At 44.8% G+C, this 24273-nt stretch overlaps 1 protein-coding gene across 1 annotated transcript in view; it reads right to left on the bottom strand.

Annotated features, from left to right (window-relative positions):
- The window catches only part of STK32A (serine/threonine kinase 32A), a 143784-nt gene that overhangs the window by 11394 nt on the left and 108117 nt on the right, over positions 1-24273 (bottom strand). The window contains 5 exon segments of the mRNA XM_021084962.1: positions 2558-2686; positions 4139-4264; positions 6594-6710; positions 12320-12417; positions 21621-21710. Coding sequence (XP_020940621.1) covers positions 2558-2686; positions 4139-4264; positions 6594-6710; positions 12320-12417; positions 21621-21710 — 560 coding nt within the window.

The following is a 24273-nucleotide window of genomic DNA, read 5'->3' as shown; positions in this document are numbered from 1 at the left end:
GGGATCCGAGCTGTGTCTGTGACCTACACCACAGCTCACGGCAATGAGCAAGGCCAGGGATCGAACCTGAATCCTCATGGATGCTAGTCAGATTCATTCCACAGAGCCACGATGGGAACTCCCTAACTCCATTTTATAAATGAGGAAACTGAGACATGGGGGAAAAGGAAAACTTTAGTGTTTCACTCAGCCTGCTCACATCCCGGATTCTGCAGCTGTAGACAGTAATCGCAGCTGCATACCTGAATCACCCGAGGAACTTAAAAAGGCCCGATGCCCAGGTCACGCCCCCAGATTCAGATGAATGAACACGCAAAAACGATGATAACACAATGAGCTGCTAAGACTGAGCCTCACGTTTTAAAATCCTCGGGTAGAGACACAGTGCTATTTTGAGATTCACCATCTTCCCGATTCTTCTTTGGGGGAAGACTACTCTTCGTTTTGAAGCAAAATCCTTCTTATTTTTCAACCGGGGCTATAAGATCAGGAGAAACCAGAGCGAATTGGTGACACAAGTTCCTACCCTCAACAGAAACCTAAGCAGCAGCAGGAACCGTCAGGGTTAACATCAGAAAGAAGCCATAGAAAAAGAAATACAAACGTGTAAGTACAATATTTATAAGCCATGTTAGTGTCATAAAGGAGGCAAAGACAGGGGCTGAGAAAGAAAATGATGGTGAGCATATCTCATCTTGGATGAAGTGGCATTTAGGGCAGGAAGGAAGGAAGACGTCCACTAAGGGAGAGACCAGGAGGAGGCATCCCAGGGAAGGGAAGAGCCAGGGCCAAACAAGAGCAAAACTTGCAGCTCTGAGGGTTAGACGCTTGCAGGGCCTATCGTGGTTGGAGTATTTTTTTTTTCCTGGGAATGTGGAATGGAGCTGTAGAGGGTTTGGAGGGAGGTGAAGAATAGCAGAGGACAAGGTTTGGGGAGGTATGGCAAAAAGTCACACATTGCTGTTCTCTTGGAAACGTGAGGAATCTTAGGGATGAGGTCTTGTGCTTGGCTCTCTTGGGGGCCTGTTACCAGAGGACCAGAGAGCCCGTTACCAGAGACCGTACAGAGGAGCCGACCAGAGCCGTTAACAGAGGAGCCGTTAACAGAGGAGCCCGTTAACAGAGGAGCCGGCTTGGAGAAGCCAGCTGGTCATCACAGGAAGAAGAACAGATCCTTACAAGGAAGGCGGTGGAGTGAAACGCAACAAGCAAGATGGGCTGGTGGCAAGCCAAGCATTCCTTGGAGGGCCCTAGGAAACACTTAAGGATGAGAATCTGGTAAGAGGCCAGTTCTGTGGACAAACAGATGCTAATTGACCATGAAAGGGTACCATGGCCCCTGAGGCCTAGAGAATTGAGTGACATGAGGATATTTATTTGTTTGCAGAGCTATTTTTACTTCGAGACTACGTAATCTTCAAGCACAGGGATGTCAGTGAATGCAGGAATTATATCTTATCATCCATATTTCCCTCCAGTATGCAGCACAGAATGTGGCAGGTAATAGGGATTCAATAAAAGTAACCTAAATAAATGGATGGCAGGAGGGATGGAGGGCTGGGGAGATGAAGGGATGGAAGGATAGAGGAATAAGGGATGAAGGGCTAGGGGGATGGAGGGATGGAGGGATGGACGGATGGACGGATGAAAGAACGGATGACCAGTGGTTGAGTGGACAGGGAGGTGGGTGAATGACTGGATGAATGAATGGCCCTCAGAGGCAAAGTGAATGTCTGTTATGTCCCCATCATTATAATACATAGAACCCACAGGTACAAACTGAGCTCCTGCAAGTTACTGTATTGAAATCTGACCTCTGACGGAGAATAATGTCGTTACAAAATTAACTTGACCCAGCCTGGAATTCAGCAATAGTGCTCAACCATGTAAGAACTCCATCTTTTCTGTGAATAAACACTCCCTACTTCCTCTAGCCCTGATATCACAAGATTCTGCTTGTGGCAGAGATAAGACCCCCTCTAGGGTTGGCTGCTCCCAGAGATTCCTAGAAGGCGGTGTGTGTGGGGGGCGGTGTGGCAAATGTGACCTTTAATGTCCAAACCTATGGCATATGGATGTTCCTGGGTGAGGGATTGAATCCGAATCACAGCTTCTTTAGCCCACTGCTCTGGACAGGCATAGAACCTGCGCTTCTGCAGTGACCTGAGCTGCTGCAGTTGGATCCTCAACCCACCATGTCACAGTGGGAACTCTACCATGTTTAGAACCAGCCCATTCCCCATCATTTTAAGGGTGTGGCCACCTGACCTAGGCTTAGCAAGCCAGAGTCTCTTCCCAGGTGATGGCAAATTTTGAATTGAGAGCTGGGAGAGGGCGAGAAGTGAATCAAGTTAACCCTCCAAGAGATGGAGGAGAAAGCGCACAGGTGAAATGTTGCTGCCGGGGCCCCTAGGGCCACCCCTCTCTGCCCTCTCAGAAGCTGGGGTGCTCAGCGCCTCCCCAGAGCCCCAGAGCGGCCAGTTCCGGTGGAATGACCTCCCTGCAGAAGCCCCCACCACATTGTGGCCACCCGGAAGATCCCGGGGCGCTGAGGTACCTGAGCTGAGTCACGTTTCCTCAGCTCCTTCTCCTTCTTGGCCAGACGCTTCTTCTTCTTGTGAAGAGGCTTGGACTCCAAAATCATCTCTTCCAATTCGAAGGTGGGGTCGCAATTCAGCCGGCCTTTCTGCAAGGAAGACAGATGGCTGGCTCCTTAGATTCCTGTACCTTTCTAAAAATACACCGATGTCTAAATAAGGAGAATAACACTGGGTCCTGCAGGGGCCGCTCCAAGAATAACAAGCTGGGATTCCCACTTGACTTTTAGATGATTTATCGCCAGCCTTGTTTTTTCGCGTTCTTTGATTTTGGGTTTTCTTTAGTTTTCTAAACTCCCCAGGGGCCCTCTGTGAGTTGGAAAGGAAATCCTACCATCAGTCTTCTTCTCAACTTTGCCCTTTGGGGCTGTGCTTCTCGAAGTGGGTTCAAGGGCAGATCAGAATCACCCAAGTAGTTTGCCTGGATTCCCAGTTCCCCAGTCAGACCTCCAGAATCAGTGTTTCGGAAACTGCATGTCTACCAAGTTGCCCAGATGATTCTGATTCATAATTAAGTCAGACAACAGCACATAGTCGGTCCCCCAGGCGGCAGTGATGAGGGCGTGGAGGAGCAGAAACAACAGGAGGTGCCCAGATCTCCAGGGCATCACACATTGCCCACGGTGCCAGCTGCCCCTGCCGGACCCTGTGGAGTGGCCAGGTAGGACCCCCCCTCCTGTTGCCCCAGGAGGCAGCAATCCCCCCTCCAGAAGGCCCCACTGCTTTCTCACATCTCCTGCTTTGCCCCGACCTCCCCATCTGCTGTTTGCACAGGAAGGCTCACACCCCCACACACCCACTGCAGGCGCCTGGCTTGGGCTTAAGGACAGAAAACTCTGAACTGTCCCTTCCGTCCCCTTTCAGAGCCCGTCATCCCTTCCGTCTACCTGCGATGGAATGTTAGAATCAGGCTGTGGGACGAAAGGAGCTAGAGGCCTCGCGTGGGCTTGGTCCCTTGGCCAGAGCTTCCGGATCTGGCTTTTTTTCCAGCAGATCGCAGGAGGCCACAGGTGTTTCTTGGCAGGTGCGTCTGCTGGGGTCCGTTTCTCTCTGGCTTTTAGCCGTTGTGAATATGGTCCCCACCAGAACTACCAGAGAGAGAGGGGTGAGTGGTAAAACACACACCCACCCCAAATCCAACAGCCTCTCATCTTTGACTCACAGAAAACTCCGTGGATACACAATTCCACATCTTTGGAATCAGAGAAAACCTTTTTTTTAAAAAATTAGCAGATTCTTGGAAATGACTCTTGGTAGCATCGGGGCTTCTTGCCAATAAAAGTGACCCACAGGAAGGGGTTAAGAGCTAGAACTGCCGACACAGACCTAGATTCGAATCCCAGCACGGCCACCTGCGAGCTGTGGCTCTTTGGGGGCCAACTTACCCTGTGCGTGACTGCCTCTGTTTTCTCATTTATAAAGTAGGAATCTGGCCGTCTCACAACACGGCATGGTTACCTAGCAAGAGCACGTGTGTATCTGGCACAGAGAACAATGTGCATTGAATGCTGGGTACCTTGGGTTGGTTAGGATTGACTCACGTTGGGAATAAATCCTGGGGTGAGCCTCTTCTGCAAAACTGCATCCCAGTTCACATCACTCATATACGGGAAGTTCTGGACGTCAGACAAGTGAGAAAACCGTTGGTCTGGGTTGGGTTCCAGTAGCTGCCAATGGAACACCAGTATAAGGATCACAAGGAAGCTCAGAACTTGGAGGGCAACAGGGATCATACCGAGCCCATGACATATTTTCAAGGATAGGATGGAGGGAAGCAAGGCACCACTCTTCTGCTGCCCTGGCCCCCTGGACAAATAACCCAGACAAGGAGGGGTCGGAATGCACGCTGAGCTGGGCTTCGCGATGTTGCGAGTGAAAGCAGCTTGTCCTACTGTGTCGAATATATCTTTGAGCCCTGCTTCCCCAACCTAATAATGACGGGTAGACTAAGCCTCACTTGAGCCATCTACAGAAGAGGGACCTCGCCTGTTTCCCAAGACTTAGCTAGGAGTAAATGAGGTCGTGTACCCAAAGCCACTACGACAAGGTCTGCTCTTCCCGGGTGGGAAGGCGCATCGGTCCTTACAGATGAAATTCATGGCACCCTAAAAACGTTCGCCATTTGTACAACTAATGAAAATATCCTTGGGGTGATCCCGATAAGGTGTCACTTAGGGAACCGTGATTGTTCTGGGTTTTATGAACTGAGATGGAAGGGTTTTTCCTCCCTTTACCATTCTTGAGCTGACGTGATGTCTGTCAACCCTGTGGGTCCACCTGAAAACGGGCCTGCAGGTGACAAGCCTGGGTCACCAGGGTGCACTTTGGGGGTGAAGGGACTAAGAAAAATGCGCTTATGGAAAGTGACCCCTGATCTTTGTCTCCGACATCACCGATGGCAACATCCCTCTTCTAAAGCAGGACTCTTGACCCGCAGACCAGAGACGTAGGTTTCGGGTCCTCCACCCCGAGCTCTGGTCCTTGACCAACTACCACCTGGGCGTTTTTCTCTTCAGAGAAAAGCCAAGCCAGTCCTCCTGGGCTCCTCAGTCTTTCTTTCATATCGTTATTCACTCCACATGATGGAGCTCCTGCCCCAATTGTCCTTCCTCCTCGTGGACACGGGCATCTTGAAAACCCCATGAAAACCGTGGGCCTCAAAATCCCAAACTCTACCACCTGTCAGGCTCTGCGTTAGGTGCTGAGGGCACCATGGCGAACAAGCCGGACGTGGTCCCTCCTCAGGCAGCTTGCAGAACAGTGGACATGGCCCAAGAGCTACACACATGCGATGCACTATTTCACATGTGAAAAACATGATGAAGGGAAGTTCGTGCTCTGTGAGCTGACAGCAGAGCGAGGCTCTCCGAGGAAGGGTACCTGTGCTGAGAGCTAATGTTGTGTTTCTCAAACTGTGCAGAAGGGCCAGTTATTTCTGCTTGTTGGTTTTAATTTCCACCCCACGGAAACTGACATGTGATGTTCTTTTGCGTGGCTAGTAACTCCGTGCTGTGTGGGTCTTGTGAGTTGTGTCTGACGTCACCCCCTAGGCTTGTACCCTGATCCACGAGGTGAGTTCACTGACCACGTGCTTCAAGGCACCAGCAGTATCAAATGGCTGTAAAGGGTTTGGAATGCTCCTCTCAAGTTCTATACTTCTCATGGACCCGTGGCAAGTAGTTCTTGGACCTGAACCAGCCAGAGAATCACACTGGGCAGTGTTGATCTAAAGGAGGGAGCCGGAAGAGCTGGGGATGGGGCCAATGTTCAAGGCAGCCAGCCTAGCACGTGCAAAGGCCCAGTGGTGAGAGATGGATAGATGGGGTGGGGGTGGGGGGGGAGAAGAAGGCCAAAGCAGTCTGCATGTAGTCAAAAGGGGGACCAAAGTCCAAAATAAGACTTGAGAGGAGTCAGGACCTGTAACCATACCCGTGATTTTGACCTTCATTCTAAGCAGTGAGAAGACAGTGACCTTTGCCTTGAACAGACCCCCGTGGGGCAGCGTGGAGGAGGGAATGGATGTGCAAAAGTGCACAGAGGCAAACCGGTTCAAAGGCAAGCCTCGCTGGCAGTAGGCCTGGGAAGCTGGCATGGACATAGAGGGAAGTGACAGAGCCAAGTGATAGTTCAAAGGTCAAATTGGAATGTGGTGATGGGCCAGCATGGGAGTGATGCAGGATTTCCAGTTCTGGCTTTTCTAAGTGGGTCGACATCTCAGTTACCCAGAGGCGGGACCCTGGAGGAAGCCGGGGATACAGAGAGCTCAGGAACTCCATGTAGGGCACACTGGGTTTGGGATGCCTTTGGACATTCAAGAGGACACATGCGACACCTTATCAATGCCGCCTTGTAGTTGAAAGCCATCAGCTGCAAAACCTATTCCAGAAATGGATACTGCCATGACTACAAACTTAACTCCTAACTTCGCACCAGAGCACATGCTTTATTTTATTCTCCCCCCCCCACCTCCTTTGGTCATGCATTTGTCCTTTTTACCTTTTTAAGAAGTGACACCATTTCCTGTGACCAGGCAGAAGGGTAAGTCACAAGCGCCGTCTCAAACATGTGTGCAATTTCCTTGCTGGAAGTGCTGGAGCGAATGTGATACGGTCTCTTAAAGGAGACAAGAAATAAGAGTCTTCATCTTTATAGGGTTAAAGGAGAAATGATGTTTCTTGCAAATGTTTCCAAGCTAAATTTTCAACCAGGAAAATCTCAGTATCATTTTCAAATCCCTTCAGCTGAGTGTTGTGTTGCTATATACAAAAGTATATATTTTGTACTGTTGCCAGATATCCTACTTTTAAAAAAGATACCAGAAATCTATAGCTTCTTGTGAAATCTCAGGATTTTTAAAAGCTGGTGGCTCCTCTGAGTCTAAGGAAACATTTCCGTGGGCTAAATCCATCTTTGGGATGTCAATTTGGAATTGTTTTATAAGGTAATGGATGGAAGTATTTACATAAAATATTGGATAAGTGCTCAGTAAATGAAAGTTTACAAAACTCTTATTTAACGTCAGTAAGTGGAAGTTTAAAAAATTGTTATTAAATGTGATTGTAAAGAGATCCAGAGTTTTACCATAAATATACCTCTTTTACTTATTTGAGTCATAACAACTAAGTTCAGGGTAGAAGGTTGCAGAAAACTTCAAGACCAGTCCTAAATGCTATGTGCTGCTTGTTCTAGGGAGTGGAGTGGAGAATTTTATGATGAAGCAAAAGGACTTTTTCTTCAAGAACCAGGTTCTTCTATAGTTTTAAGTTGGGGGAAAAAGAAATTGAAACAGTGGCTTAATTAGTAGTTTTCAGAAATATCCACTAGAGGGCAGCCTTTACCTACATTGAGTTCTCTATTTCATAAGGTACTCGCCCGGGGGTGGTCGCTATGTGAACTGTGAGCCAGAGGTAACATCATATTCACAGTTTTGCCCAGGGGACCTAGCACCTGCTAAGTGCTCATTACCTTTTTGTCCAAGGAACAAAATTTTCATATTAGATTAACCACCATAGGACAGTTAATACAAATACGAGCATTTATTAAATGCCTGGTTTTTTCAACACACTTGATAAATGACTGTGGACTGATGAACCACCTTGGGAGAAACGGGGGAGTTTAATTTTTTCCTCGTTATAATCAATATTAAAGGGTAACATGATGTAATTAAGTGTTTGAGCTCTGAAGGCAAAAGAATTTGAGCACTAAACTGGATCGCTCAATTTGAGTTTCAGTTCTTTCATTTGTAAAATGAAGCTCCTTCTTTAAAATGAATTGCCTTTCTCTTTCTAACTTATTTCACTGAGGATGAGATCTCTGGTTCCATCCATGTTGCTGCAAATGGCATTATTTTGTTCTTTTTTATGGCTGAGTAGTATTCCATTGTGTATATATACCCACATCTTTCTAATCCAATCACCTGTCATTGGACATTTGGGTTGTTTCCATGTCTTGGCTATTGCGAATAGTGCTGCAATGAACATGTGGATGCATGTGTCTTTTTTTAAGGAAAGTTTTGATAATGTGAGAAAAAAGAATGTATACATGTATGTGTAACTGGGTCACCACGCTGTACAGTAGAAAAAAAATAATGTATTGGGGAAATAACAACTGATTATCATTAAGACTACTTGATAAGAAAAATAAATAAATAAAATAATCAAGTTAATCACCTTAGGAGATTGTTGGGAAAATTAAATGACATAACACATGCAAAGGCCACAACAGGGTGGCTAATACATATCAGACGCGATGCAGGAGAGAGGCCTTTATTATCATTGACATAAGGGTAAAAAGAATGGCGGATATAAAGGTAAATGGGGACCAGCAAGATGAGCCATCAGTAGAGGGATGGGAAGGAAGGCTCCACAGGAGGCCAGCAGCGTTACCCAGGCAACCAGGAAGGGTTCGGGTCTGACTCCCTAAAAAGGACATTGGCCAAACTATTTTTTTTCAATGCAAGGTCTCAAGTCACCTGCCACATATTTTCTTCCCTCCAGATGGAACAAAGGATCATAGTTAATTCATTTGTCTCAGTGATGATGTAGTGGAAATCATCCTTGTAACCCAATATCAGAAAAGCAGGGCTGGGTGCTTTATCAGCATCCTCAGTGTTCATGACTGCAAGCCGGGGGGCACTGCCGGTCACTGCAGGTGATTCTCTGCATGTTTGCCATTAAGAGCTGGGGCTGTTTTGACACATTCAAGCTTCCAGGGTTATCTGCGTGGGCACACATATTTTTTCTTCCTTCTATTTTTTCTTTAATTCATTGATGTTTCTAAACCCGATTCTGAGGTATCTAAAAATGTTCTGACAAACTAATAAATTGAGTGCCACAAGCAAATGATTTAAATATGTTGTGCTTTTTTTCCCCACTTACTTTAGAAGGCCTTATGACTGAATTTAATATATATGTATATAAAATTTTTTAAACCTCATGGGCTGCTGACTTATTAAAAATAGTCAGATTGCCTTTGTCTTATATTATAATTTACATTTTTAGTGCTGAATTTTAAAATCCATGTTGAGCCATCAACAACTGTATACTTGCTTTTTTTTTTTTTTTTTTTTTTACCAAGTATTGGTTGAATGCCTGCAATGTTCCATACCTCTGTGGGGTGCTGGGCCTAGAATGAAAATGGGGCAGATGGGATTCCTACACTGGTACAGCCTACAGTCTACTCAGTGGAACCATAAATAGTTAACAAGACTGTATGCACACATGCTCACACACACACACACACACACACACTCATCAGTGGGATACATGCTATTAGAAAGATGACAGTGTGCAATGACAGGATATAGCAAGCAATTCTAGGGTGGCATATAAATTAAGAATGAGATGTAAAGAATAAACACGGAGGGAAAAAGAAAATGTTAGATGGGCAAAATGAGGTGTTGTGATTAGAGTCTTATTTCAGGAGCACAAAAGCAAAAGAGTGGCAGCTAAGTGTGTACAGTTAGTGCAAAAGGACACGTGTCTCTATGGTAAGCTAATACTAGGGATAGCCCACAACCAGAGAAGACTCGGACCCTGCCTCGGAGAGGGACAAAGCAGCCTAAGGGCTAAGGGACCCACTTGTGCATCCAGAGCACGGTCAAGCTCAGAAACTACAGGGGTGTCTCAGGCTCATTTCCATTGGAAGCACATCTTTTTCTGTAAATCACAATTCGTGCAGGTGAAGGAAATTACTGTTGAGCACCCTTCTGTGGTTTAGTTGTGTTGCTCGTCGTAATTAAAGGTTAGCATTTCATTTCTTCTGATGAGCTATATTTTGAAAGATAACTACATGCAACCTCCTTGGTGAGTCTGCGAATGTGTCAGAATTGATTTGTAGTGACTTGTTTCTCTCTGCAGTTACATGCATTTGCTACATACCTATTTGAAGTTAAAATACTGTGGATAATATGAAACTATATAAAACACTGCCTTTGCCTTTAATAAATTTACAATCTGACCACACAGAGGAGATAAAGGGTTGATATAGCTGGAAAAATGTACACGGGGTCCTACACTTACAAAACGCATTTAATCTCAAAAATAGATCTCGATGTTCTAATGTTCTACATTTTATCTTCAGTGAAAAAACTTGTCTAACAACGACAATACTGTGCATGTGTGTAGGTGAAAACAGATTACCCTTATACAAACAGAAGAGGGTTGGAAGTGAATACAGCAAGCTGTCAATTCTGGAAGAGGAGGCCGAACGGTCAAAGGAAGATTTAACTTCTTCAGTAGGAATTCTCTTTGCTCGAGAGGATAGGGTTGACTTTTGCCTTCATTTCCATGCGTTTCTGTATTTTCCAATAACTTTAAATAAATAAAGAAGGGTTCTAAGAGTGAAAGTACATAAATAGTTGGGAGAGAGAGGCTCCCTTTAGGTAGAGAGACCAAAGAAAGCAACTTCAGAGAAGGGGCCCTGCCATCATGGGCCTCAAAGAATGGGTAGGATTTGAATATGAAAAGACCCCAAGAAAGCCCTTCTCTGAAAAAGAAATTTGGGATCCTCTCATAGTCTGTCCTTTCTTAGAAAAGGTCCATACACATGAGATGAAGAATTCCAAAGAATGCTACCATTAAGACGTATCCTTAACTTTATTCAAACTCAACTTAGCAATTTCCACATTTTTTCAGAGTGATGTTTTAAAGACCAGGGTTGCCTGTAGGATATCTCTTTATAGGCAAAGGAACAAGAGGGAAAAAAGCCCCCAGGGATAACTCAAGAGAGGAGGAAGTCCAGATGCTGACGTGAGTTCAGGGCCCTTCCTGAGGAAGCAAAATCTGAAAAGCAAGTCTGGTTCTAAAGGGCAAAGAAGGCCAAGCTAAAGGGTGTGAAGTGGGAGTGGGTGCAGTGGGGGCGGGGGAGGGGAACAGGTGTGTGTGTATGAGTGGGCATATGTGACACACTGGGGAGCCACAGCATTTTTCTAACAGAAGTTCGACCTGTGCTTCCGAAAAAAGAGTCTGCACTCCCATCTTCATTGCAGCGCTCGTCACAGTAGCCAAGACACAGAAACAACCTAGGTGCCCAACACTTGAATGAAGATGTGTGGTACGTGATATAGTAATAGACACACACGCACACACACGTGTATATATCCATACACAGACACATATAATATATGCTTATACATTATATGGTGTCATAGGTATTTCTGCATATTATCCATCTATACAGGGATATATTATAAATGAACAATGGAACAGTATAAATAACATGTAATATATATTCATACATAATACATCTGAATAACGGAATATTATTGAGCCATAAGAACAAGGGAAATCCTGCCATTTGCAACAAAGATGGATAGACCTGGAGTCCAATGGGAAAGTGAAATAAGGCAGAGAAGGCAAATACTGCATGATATCACTTATACACAGAATATTTAAAAAAAATGAAACTCATAGAAGGAGAGATGGAAAGGTAGCTGCCACAGGTTGAGGGTGGGGCAAAGAGAGGCTGGTCAAAGGGAAAAGCTTCAGCTCTGAGCTGAATAAGGTCTGGGGTTCATGGCCACTGCAGCCGAGTGACTGGTAACACCCAACTTAAATCGTGTGTATAAGTTCAGGTATCTGATGGAAGCGTTTCTTCACCTTTCCGAAGCAGAAGAAAGCAAAAACCTGGCCTTGTTAATACATTGTCAGTTACACCCAATCATAGGGAACTACCACGAGGTGCACGACATGGGAGGGAGAAAGAACTGTTTCTTAGCAAAATTTTTCCCAGGCATTGGCTGAGTTTAAGGGAGATTTCCTTAAAAATGAAACGACCCTAATTTGACACTGAACCTGAGAGCTAACTGAAAGACAGAATCAACAAGACAGGGCATGAATTGTGTTGTATTAATAATTCACACTCGCCTGGGGGTGTGTGTCTGCATCTGAGTCCTGTACTGCGGCTGCAAAATGATTTTCTTTAAACAAACAGGTATATTTAAACAAGAAAGGGAGTGAGGGGTATTGATTCCCTTCTCTGGGAGTTAATAATATCCCTCATGTTCATTTAATTTTATCTGCATAATTTAAGGTCAGCTCACACGCCTGGTCCCCCAAGGAGGAGGCTGAATTAAGATGTGCAAAAATCCCAAGCAGCACATGGCACAGCTGCCTTCACCTCTCAAACTACCTGATTTTAGCAGAAATGAAAAGTCCATTCTTTCCTTCTAAAAACGGAACTTGCCGGAAGAGAAACCCAAGAGGAATGGAATCCTACTGTACCCGGCCTCTCAGTAGCTCATATGCCGTCACTCCCAGGGACCACCAGTCAACAGCAAAGGAATAGCCTGCTTCTCTTCTGGAGCTGAACATCTCGGGTGCTGAAAAACACAGCAAAGTTAGGTCAGCTTTGCTCCCTGAGATATGAACAAATCTATCTTCTCAACATGTTCCTCTAGAGGCAAATTACCAGGGAAAAGGGTATCAACACTTTTATGGGCATTTAGCATCCAGGGCTAGATTGCTCACTGCAGGCAAAAATGGCTAATTTTCGAATCTCTCTCATTCATCAACCAACGTGCAGCGGCAGGCACAGGCCTTAATGGCCAAATTCTTCTCTTACTGAGAACATGCACTTGGGAAAAATGGGATCCCATCAGGCCCCAACCATGTGACTGATTCTGAAGGCAAGAGGTCTGAGATGTTATTCCTTGTCTTGATTTGCAAGCGGGTGGTCAGGACGTAAATGCCTGTTACCGCTGCCAACGATGTTGAGAATGCGCTCCCACTACTGGGACTGGCTCTCCATCTCACAGTCTTCTTGAAGCATCAGGGGCAGCATTTGTAGCCTGCTGCTCCGGGTGAGGGAGGGGCGATGGGAAGCATTCTGAGAGATACGGTTTCACACCGGATGTGGGGCATGCGTGTTGGATCACAGTTCTTTGAATTGACTCCAGTGGGAGGCAGAACCTCAGTCAATGTTGCTCTGGTGGAGATATCCAGTGATGGGTTTTCTAAGCGCCGTGACACATTAAGAGCCTTCTAGATCCTAGATATTCTACCCAGAACATACCTAACTCTAGAATGAAGCACAAAGCAAGGCAGGTCTCTTATCCGCCTGCTTGTCCAGTATTGAACCTGGCATTTAGAGTCCCTCAACAGAAATGGAATGAATGAAACAACACTGAGTTAATCAATCAAGCACGGGATGCCAATATGAGCTCTGAAACCAGGCTGTCTGGGTCCAAACCCGCCTTCACTATGTGCTGTGACCTCTAAAGGCCTCAGTGGGATGAGTTGAGGATCTTCATCAGCAAAGTCGGACTAAGAAGGTCATTTTTACGGAGGTGATAAATTAAATGAGATCATGCATGCTTAGATCTCAGCATAGTGCCTGGAAAGTATTCAAACACTTGGGCACTCTCCCAGAGAGACAAATACACTCAACAACAGGAATTTTACCTAGCCAAAAGCTGCACACTTGACCCAAGACCCTGGTAGTAAAACGCTGGCTCAGGACAAATGAGCATGGTCTGATGTGGGACCTGCCTACAGGTTTGTCCTGCCCAGTGCACTCAAGTTCCAAGTAAAGCCCTGTGGGCAGCATCCAATTAGAGAGAATGTCACCATCCCAACGCCCAGGATGGACCCTGCCGTAAAAAGCCACTGTAGCGGAACTAAGGAAGCTGCTTTCCCTGGTGAATTCACCTTTCATGCATCACCACGTTCTTTCTGCAAGTCATAGCTCCCCACCCAGTTTGGGAGGTAATGGCCGTGGCCCCACAGTCCCCCCGCAGACTGGACGGAGGAGACTGTAACTCTGCTTTTCTTTATCAGCCTCTCACAGCAAGTCAGCGGACACATCCCTCCGGGTGACAGGTGACAGACATCTCAGAGAAGCTGCAGAGAACTCGGAAGGATAAACAGACCATTGCGCTAAGAAAATAGCTAACAGGATCAACATGCCTCTATAAAAAGCTGTATGTTCCGTCGTCTTGGGCCACCCTTGGAGTTGATACGAGCATGATCCTTTTCTGCTTTTTCTGTGCCCCAGCACGAAGACACTGAATATGCCTGCATTCATTCAGCACGTGCTCATGGTATGCTCCGTGCATTTCGGAAGAACACTAAGAAAAAACATGTTGACAACGTACAACAGCATAACGGATGGGTCATCCTCTGAGCCCTCAAAGAGCTGAGGAGCCAGAGCAGGAGACGCTGAGGGCTTCCATCAACCTGCAGGAGGACCCTTTACTCCCAAGACAGGACAAATAGAGGTGGAAAGGGACTAGATTTCCTTCAAAAAAGCCATCGAGTGTTTTGTTCGGTTTTTAAGGTATTTCTATACCTACTTCAAAAAAGTAAATAAAACCTAAAAGAAGAATTTAACGAGCAGTGATAAATGGCCACATAACTCTACACAGATTACGACCTAGAAAGCTGACCCACAACTGGGTCTTGTTCTGTTTCCAACTGGAGAAGTAACCTGGCTTTATGTTGAGAATTTTCTTCTTGCCTTTCTACATGGATTTTCTCTCTGTGTGTGCACTGTTAAGCAATGCTTAGTGTTGCCTATCTTAGTGTTATATATGTTAATGTATGTTGTGTATATATGATATAACATATATGTATGTTTGTATATAACACATGTATATAAAAAATATGTGTTTTATGTGTATCTATAACATGGGTATATGTGTTGGTGCGTGTCTTTATCTGTGTATGTTAAATTTTACTCTGTATTTTCTTTTGTATCTTGCTTTTGTTGTTCAACACTGTGTGTATAAAATTCATCCAACTTGCTACATGTAGCGTATTCACATCAGAGCTGTAGGAATACACTGTAATCTACCTACCTTTCCTATGGTTAACAGCCATTTGAGTTATTTTTGGTTTGGAGGATTTTGAACAATGATGCACATGTAAGACTCCCCTAAGTATACACATTCTTAGGGTTCATTTCTGGGAGGGAGGTGCTGGGGAGGCTGTGCATCTTCGCACATACTGGATAATGCCAAGCTATTTACCAAAGTAGTTGTACCAATTAACAGTCTGAACCATGATGCAGCAGAGTCCACTTCGCTCAGCCTCCTTACTCACAGTTGGCCTTAACTAACCTTGTGGCGTCTGCCAATCTGGTGAGTGTGTAATGGTCTTCCACTGGGGTTTAAATCGGGATTCTCCTGATTCCTAACAGGTTTCCCACATGTTAATATGTTTATTAGCTATTTGGATTTCTGTCATTTAGTTTTATGATGTTAAAATAACTGCACTGCAGTTTCTGGTCAGGACATAAAGAAAGGGTCCAAAACTAATGTGCAAATTTAAAACAACAGAAATAATTCATGGAATTGACAGAAAATGCTTCCAAATAGCACCTATAAAAATGTGTGAATAATAACGATTTTCCGAAAAAGGATAAAGGGACTTATATTTCATGTTTTAAACTGCATTATAAAGCTCCAGTAATTAAAATTTGAAAGCCTACTAATACAGGTGCTAGTACATAAAAATACTTAATTTATGATGGACAGATTTCAAACTTCTAAAGACTCTTTGATACATGGTCTCAAAAGAATTAATAATATAACAAAAATGAATTTGGGCCCTTCGGTTAAGATAAGATACAGCTGGATAAAGAAAAATTGTAATAATAAGAATATAGGTAACCATATCTAAAATCTGGATGTAGGAAGGTCTTGCTGAATACTATCAAAGATTGAAACTGTAAAGTAAAAGATCAGTGGTTTAAAACATGGAAAAACCTAAGTGTCCATGAACAGATGAATAGATATGTGAGGTGTGTGTATGTGTGTGTACACACACAATGGAATACTATTCAGCCATAAAAAGACTGAAATTCTTTTTTTCAGCATGGATGGACTTAGAGGGTATTATGCTAGGTGAAATAGGCAAATAAAATACTGTATGGAATCTAAAAAATACAACAAACTAGTGACTATAACAAAAAAGAAGCCAACACATAGAGAGAAAACTAGTGGTTACCAGTGGTGAGAGGGAAGGGGGGGGGGGTTAAGGGGTACAAATCTTAGGTATAAAATAAGCTATAAGGATCTATTGTACAATACAAGGAACCTAACCAATATTTTATAATAGCTATAAGTGGCATACAACCTTTGAAGAAACAAAATAGACAACAAAAATATGACTAATAGTTTGATGTAGGGAACGTAGTTCTTCATGTCAAAAATACCATAAAAATAACAGCAGCTAAAAAGTAGGAAATCATATTTATAACCTAGATTTTACCCTCCTTTATATAAAGAGGTCCAGAATTCTTTATAGAGTCCATAAGAAGTTGAAAAATATATTAACACCCCAATAGAAAACAGGCAAACAACATGAACAGGCAATTTACAAAAGAAGCAAAAAATGTAATTTTCATGTCATAATAACATATCACTTTCATTTATCTTCTTGGGAAGATTAAAATATTGACAGTGCAGCCCTGGTGAGAGGCAAGGATGTGACTATGCTTAGATGCTTCCAGAGCAAAGGAGTAGAAACCCATACACACTTTCGGAAGGGAAATGCATTAAGGTATATATCCTTTGACCAGAAATTCCTCAAATGGAATGTATCACAGGAAATGAGCACGTATTTCCTGCCGACAGGGTTTCATTACACATTTATGTTTCAAAATGAGAAACAACCTGACATTCAATGATAAAAAAGCGGTTCGAGGGAGTTCCCGTCGTGGCGCAGTGGTTAACTAGGAACCATGAGGTTGCAGGTTCGATCCCTGGCCTTGCTCAGTGGGTTAACGATCCGGCATTGCTGTGAGCTGTGGTGTAGGTTGCAGATGCGGCTTGGATCCCGCGTTGCTGTGGCTCTGGCATAGGCTGGTGGCTACAGCTCCAATTCGACCCCTCACCTGGGAACCTCCATATGCTGCAGGAGCGGCCCAAGAAATAGCTAAAAAAAAGACAAAAAAAAAAAAAAAAAAAAAGCTGATTCGATAGATTTGGATGCAGCCCTGTAATTCTCGAGCATGTGACCGTTAAAAAAAAAGAGACATATAGATGGGCCTGGGAAAATAAGCAGTGTTAGTTGTCAAGAGCCAGACTCTGAAGTCAGAAGTGATTTCAGTTCTGGCTGAGACACACTTGCTGCCAGGAGGCAGAGAGCAGCACAGCACTGTATGGAGAGTTCGAGGCTGACATGCCTCACAGAGTTGTTTCTATTGTAAACAACCTGACACACGCACTTAGGACTGTGCTTGGCCAATAGGACAAGCGCAGTACCTGTCAGCCGTTATTTCTCCTAGCTGCCATCACCATCAAAGTTCCAGACGTGGGAGACAGTTTAGATGTGGGTTTAACTTTGCACTCGCCAGTCACTTGCTGTGTGATTATGGTCGTGTCACTTCCTCCAGAGGCCTGACTTTTTAATCTTTAAAAGCAGAATTATAGTAAAACTTGGAGCTCCCATTGTGGCTTGGCAGGTTAAGAACCTGACTAGTATCCATGAGGATGTGTGTTCGATTCCTGGCCTTGCTCAGCGGGTTAAGGATCCGCGTTGCCGCAAGCTGAAGAGTAGGTCACAGTTGTGCCTCCGATCTGGTGTTGCTGTGGCTGTGGCGTAGGCTGGCAGCTGCAACTCTGGTTTGACCCCTACCCTGGGAACTTCCATATGCCACAGGTGCAGCCATAAAAAGAAAAAAGAATTACAGTAAAACCCATTTCATGGGGATGCTTTGAAAATTTAATGATGTAATGCTAAGAACTTAGCAAAGAAACTTAGCTTGGGATGTAAGGGGTGCTTGCTGCATGAGGCCTGTTGTCATTCCATTATAAAGTGAAAATATAGGTTACAGACACCCAGTGTGATCCATCTTTTGAAAAAATATGCGTGTGTTTGTGCATAGAATAAAGGTCTGGAAGGAAGCCACAAATATCTACAGGCAGAGGAGTTAATTTCCCAATTGCTTCATCAGCATTTAACACATTTTCCATAGTATATCTGTTTGTGTGGTTTGGTTTTTAATTTGGAGAAGAACGTTTCTGCTGGTTAAGCTCAAAGCTTCCGCTGGAAGGATTGCGGTGACTGCAAAGAGACAGAGGGTAGAAGAGGATGAATTTTAAAAAGTAAAACTTCTTTGATGGCTGGAAGGTACTCAGGCTGTGGCAGATGGCTCATTGTCTCATGGCCAGAGCAGAGGAACTGCAGTATAATATATAATATGCTTGGCACCTTATAGTAGAAGATAATACATCTATTATTAAGTACAGATGCTGTATCTTCTGTACTCTGCATTCAGTATTTCATCCTAGTTTTCTTTCTTTTTTAGCATATTTTTTCTTTCTGGTTAATTACTAATTAATTATATTCTACAGGAATGCTATAAAATGGGTGCTAGAGAATGTTAGGTAAATTTTACCAAATCATTTCGAACATCACTTTTTTTTGGGGGGGGTTCTTTTTAGGGCCACATCTGTGGCATGTGGAAGTTCCCAAGCTAGGGGTTGAATAGGACCTGCATCTGTGACCTACGCCACAGCTCACAGCAAAGCTGGATCCTCAACCCACTGAGCGAGGCCAGGGATTGAACCTGCGTCCTCATGGATACTACCTGGGCTCATTAGCACTGAGCCATGATGGGAACTCCTGGGAATGTCATTTTTAGAAACAGAAAGTGGGCTTCTACTCAGGATACTTTTTAGAAAGCCTCCAGTCCAAAAGTCACAGGCAAGGACAACTTTTGAATAAAGAAGTAACTTTTTGACAGTCAGTGACTTTTTAATAAAATGAGAAACATTTCTAATAGCTTGGCCCACTTAAATTGGCTTACAAGTATTTAGAAACCACAAATATATTTTAGAAAATTTCTCTCTCTCTCCCTTTCAGGGAGAAGCTTGCTTTTGTGAAGGCAGAAAGGCTTGCTTAAAATCTAGACTTTTTCAGTGATCAGCTGTGTGATAATGGGCAAATTACCTAGCTTATTTTCCTCATTGTAAAATGGTGATCATTACTGTCTGCCTCCTAGGGTTGTTGAGGGGAAAAAAGAGTAAATGAATGTAAAACATTTAACACATTGTCTGGTCCCTAGAAGGCTTCCAATAAATATTAGCAATTGTTAATTAGAAGGGTGAGGGTGGAGAGGAAGGAGAAACTGGACTGGATTCCAGCTTCCCAGCTCTGTGGCGTGAAAAGACTGGAAATGCCAATTTTGAGGAGAATTAAATTATACGGCGATTGTATTTAAAATCACTGGGGAGAGAAAAGAACGATGATCTTCCTTGACGCCTCTCACCATGGAAACCGGGCCTGGAAAACCCAGATGCGCATTTTCTGATTTGTCTCCAAGAAAAGACGCCTTAATAGGAAAACCCAGGAGACCTGGGGAATAAACTCATCAGAGCAGCAGGCTAGGAGATTCCTTTTTGTTGAACTGTGGGGTTTAGGCAGAAAATAGGCTGAATTCTGTGTCCCTTATTTCAGAAGCGACAAAAGAGATGTATTCCCCCACCCATCATGGGAAGCCAGGAAATGTGCAGTTGTTCAAACACCATGTAAAATCAGGCTCATTTTTTTCCCCATAGAAGATTTCTTTCTCTTGGAAAGTGAAAGGGGTTCTCTTCTCCCCTCTCTCTTTAGTTCCAGGAAGAAGAGAATGAAATATCAAAACAAAGTGCATTGCTCTTGCTCTTAATTTCAGGTTCCAATATTTTGCCTGCAAATGATTGACCATAGGTGACAATTCATCCTATGCCTGACTTAATCCCACCAGTTGAACCAGCTACGTCACCTGCTTTAAGCATCTTGACTAATTAGGGTAGGAGCTGAATAGTTTGTATTCTCTCATCTGCTGACAACATGTGGTGTCTCGCCTCCATTTTTGCTGGGTAAGGAGGGGTGTCCTTTTATGACAGCTCAGTCTGTTGCCTAATAGACGTGAATCCCTCTTGCTCATTGAAATATTTACATACTTTAAAATTCAGTCCTGAGAGCTTTCAAACTAGTCTCACATCTGATTCAAAGCTTACCCACCCTGCCAGGCTGGATTCAGCTACCTTGTGTTGAGATGGAGCCTGTCTGGCTCTCACAAACCTTGCTCTCCAGTTCAGGAAAGCACCATTTGTTTTAGAGCAAGGAGCAGGAATAGCAGCAGCAGAGGGAGCCTAATGCAAGTGCCCTGCTCTGTCCCCATGGTGATTCTGCTCTAGCGGCTCCTAGGAGCTCATAGTCAATGGCAGAGGTTCCAACCCCTGATGCACATGTAAAGAGCTTTTAAACCAGCCTATGTTGGGCTGTCACCTCCAGAGATTCTGATATAGCTGGGTTCCCTTGGGAGCCAGTAAGCCATGCTGTCAGGAGTGGAGCTGAGCCTCCCTCCCTCCTTCCAGGCTGCACCCCCTGGTCAGCGGAGGGGCCCCTGTGAAGCTGGACGACACCCCCCAGCTCTTCCACCTCCCCATCTCCACTCCCACTCCCATGGCAGCATCACTCCGTCTCCTAATGCATGGTCCCCAGTAAGATTTGACTCCACGCTATCAACTTGCTATGGCCACACTGTCAGGTTCTGTGAGCTTGGGGGCCAGTCAGCAAGTACAGGAACTGAAGGGTGGAACCCCATGTGCTTCTCCTCACAGCCACGCCCAGAGTGGGCCAATGATTCCCTTGAGATGGGACTTGTCTGCCTTAGGAACGGCTGGCCAGGCTGGCAGAGGGAAGGGAGTCTCTGCGGAATGCCCGTAAGCCCCCAAGGGGCAACACTTCCCCTTTCTATTCCTGGGCTGGGTGGAAGGTGGAGCTTGTAGTTGAGCTGCAATGATTGCTCCATGGAGACACCTGCCTTCAACCACAGGACTCAGCATTTGCGTTACTGCATGACTGTTGACAATTAAATGTGAGACCTGATCAACAATTTTGGTACCACACCCTACTTTTTAGCTACTCTTTGGGTAAATCTGGAATGGTCAGGAAAAACCTACTTCCTCATCTTTGAAAAGAACTCATGGGATTATTGTGGTGAGAAACCTAAAGCCAAAATTAGAGCTGGAAGGCACCTGCTCACCCTACAGCTCTGTGCCTGTTATGTAGAAGCATGGAAATGGTTTTAATGACCGCGGAAGACAGGGTTATGTTACGTATTAGCATCCTCCTTACTGTTGCCTCTTACCTCTCTGATTCAACTCATTTAACTCCTCTCACCAGAAGGTAAGCTCCATGGGCTGGTTACCTGCGCATTTTGCTCCCAATGGGATCACAGCACCCAAACAGTGCTGAGAGCACAGAAACAATTTGTAGCTATTTATTGAATTAATTATTAATATTCTTCACCAGGAGGGAGGTAGAAACGGTCCAAAATAAACCATCCAACTGTGTTTTTCCATGGAACCCATGGCCCTCCTGACTCAAGATCCGATTGGGCATTTGGTAAAAGGAGACCCCGCGGCTGACCTCAGACCTCCAAAATAAAAGCTCTCTAAGCAAAGTCAGAGGAGGACAGGTCATTTCCAGCTGCAAGTCCCTACAGGTGACGGCCCCTAATACACAGGCATCTCAGGCATGCAAAACAAAGCCTAGCTCCTAGCTGCTGCAGCCGCTCAGGGGACCATACCCATGTAAGGCTTGGTGCCGGCCATGGTGGTGACCTGCATCTCCGTGGGCAGCATGGCAGCGATGTTGAAGTCTGTGATGTGCACGTGCCCTGCGAGAGAAAAGGACCACAGGGAACGGTAAGTCCACTCAACCCGGTGGTACGACACACCTCCCGTCCAAAGTGCCGGGAAGCTTGCACATGCCTGCGTGTGTCTGCACCTGGGCATAGCAGTAAAAGCTCAAGAATTCTAGTTTCGAGACCAATATAGGCTTAAACCAGCAGCCATCCAGCAGCCAGAACATGATACGAAATGTCTAGTTAATGCTTCATTGTAAATTTATAGTTCAGCATCAGAAAGTGTTAACCTTAGTTATACTCTGGCAAATTCTACTGAGGCCACTTGTGTCTGCTGGCAGCATTTGAAGTGGGTACAGCCTGTGAGAATTAAGAGGGAAGCAGCCAAGAGCTGTTCAAAGTATTGAACTCCTAAGCATCTCTTATGGGTTTTTTTTTTTTTTTAAATAAAGAGACCAACGTGGTATAAAGTGGACATATATTTATTTCTTTGCCATGGAAGTGTTCTTGTCTCTCCTTTTTCTGAAATATCATTAGCAGTTTTTTTTTGTTTGAAAGTTCAGACTGTCTCCCACTGATCACCAATAAAATAACTTATCAAGGGAAGGCAGAGGGAAAAAGTCAAGTTTTATGTTAAAGAGGCTGTATAAAGAGTCCTCGACTGGGAGCCAGGAGACCTGAGTCTGGCTTTGAATTTTGTCTGTAATACACCATAGACCTGAAGTCTCTTTCCTGTGCTGAAACTAAGTTTCCCTTTTAAAACAGGAATGTGTGGACCAGACTATCTTTAGGGTTTCCCCTCAGCTTTAACCCTCACAGCAACGTGGTGTGGGTCTAATACTTAGGTTCAGCAGGGAGCACACCCTACAAAACACACTAGGGTCTTTGCATCACTGCCAGATAGAGGAAGAGGGCAGTGCCAGGGCTCAGAGAGACAAGCCCATTGTGTGAGGGGCTGGCAGAGAAGTCACAGGCTTTGAGATGCTCTCAAAGTGCTGGTGTCGTATCTCCATTTGAGAGCTTCTGGGGTTGTGATGGGATGTGGTGGAAATTGGAGGGGAGAAGTTCCTGTCGTGGTGCAGCAGAAACAAATCCGACTAGGAACCATGAGGTTGCGGGTACGATCCCTGGCCTCACTCAGTGGGTTAAGGATCCGGCATTGCTGTGAGCTGTGGTGTAGGTCACAGACACAGCTCACATCTGGCATTGCTGTGGCTCTGGCGTAGGGCGGCAGCAATAGCTCTGATTCGACGCCTAGCCTGGGAACTTCCATATGCGTGCAGGTGCGGTCCTAAAAAGACAAAAAAAAAAAAAAAAAAAAAAAGAAAATTGTAGGGGATGAGATCTGACTGTTTTCTGTGATATTTCCACTGTATAGCAAATTCAGGTATACATGTACACACATCCATTCATTTACAGATTCTTTCTCATACAGACCATCACAGAATACTGGTCAGAGTTCCCTATGCTATAGAGCAGGTCCCACTGGCCAATCATTCCATAGACCTCGGTGTGCATAGGCCAGTCCCACACCCCTAGTCCATCCCTCCCCACCCCCACCTGTCCCCTTTGGTAACCGTAAGTTTGTTTTCAACGTCTCTGAGTCTGTTTCTGTTCTGCAAATAAGTTCGTGATGACACTTAAATAACGTGAAAGTGGTACTCATCCAGCTGAGAGCGAATGTAATCTTGCATAAATGGCACCAACAGATGATTTCAGGCACTGATCCAATCATAGTGCAGGCTGTTTTGGTTTCTTCTTTCTCTGTTTCTCTCCGTGGGTCATGCTCAAAGCACTGGGTCCCTGGTTCCCAAGGTTTGATACAAAATAGGTGAGCCTGGAGATTGAGTGATTAAGAGCCTGTTCTTGGGAGGGAGACTGCCTAGCCTCAAGTCCTGGCTCTACCACTAACCAGCTGCTCTACCTTAGAAAGGTGAACCATCCTCTCTGTAAAGTTGGGATGATAGCAATAGTCCTATCAGGATATGGTTGGGAAGATCCAGTGAAATAAGGCGGTGGAGGACTTCTCTCAGCACTTGGCAGGAAGGACGTATTATCCTCTGTTGCTACTTGTCATGCTCAAGCATCATTTTGCAAAACACACATGCCTGGATTTCACTCTCCTGAGACTCCAGTGCAGTGCGACCGGTAGGTGAGCAGGCAGCCGCGTTAAAAACAGTAACAAGAAACTCTGCAGGTAATTCAGATGGACAGCTAGGCATGGGATCATCTTCTTTAGGTTGAGCAGGTGTTCTAAGCTGACCCTATTCTGAGGTTGCCTATGTTCATGGAGCAGTAAAAGGTAGAGAGTGTTTTTGAGCCAGTTGGTTCTCCAAGTGTGGTCCCCACAATAGCAGCATCAGTGTCACCTGGTGACGTGTTAGAAATGCAAATTCCTGGGCCCTACCCTGCCCCTCCACCCCCAACCGAATCAGAAACTCTGAGAGTGGGGCCCCAGTGTTTAAGCACGCTCCCCATGGGATTATTATACCCAGTAAAGCTTGAGAGACCAGGCTTTTAGAAGACCTGGTTTGGGAGATCTTGACCACAGTAAATACTCATTTAATTCTTTTGAATATGGTTGGAAGAATGTTAA

Source organism: Sus scrofa, chromosome 2 (genome assembly GCF_000003025.6).
Source record: "Sus scrofa isolate TJ Tabasco breed Duroc chromosome 2, Sscrofa11.1, whole genome shotgun sequence".
Classification (NCBI taxonomy): domain Eukaryota; kingdom Metazoa; phylum Chordata; class Mammalia; order Artiodactyla; family Suidae; genus Sus; species Sus scrofa.
The sequence above is the reverse complement of the archived record's forward strand: the minus strand, read 5'-3'. Positions and strand labels throughout refer to the sequence as shown.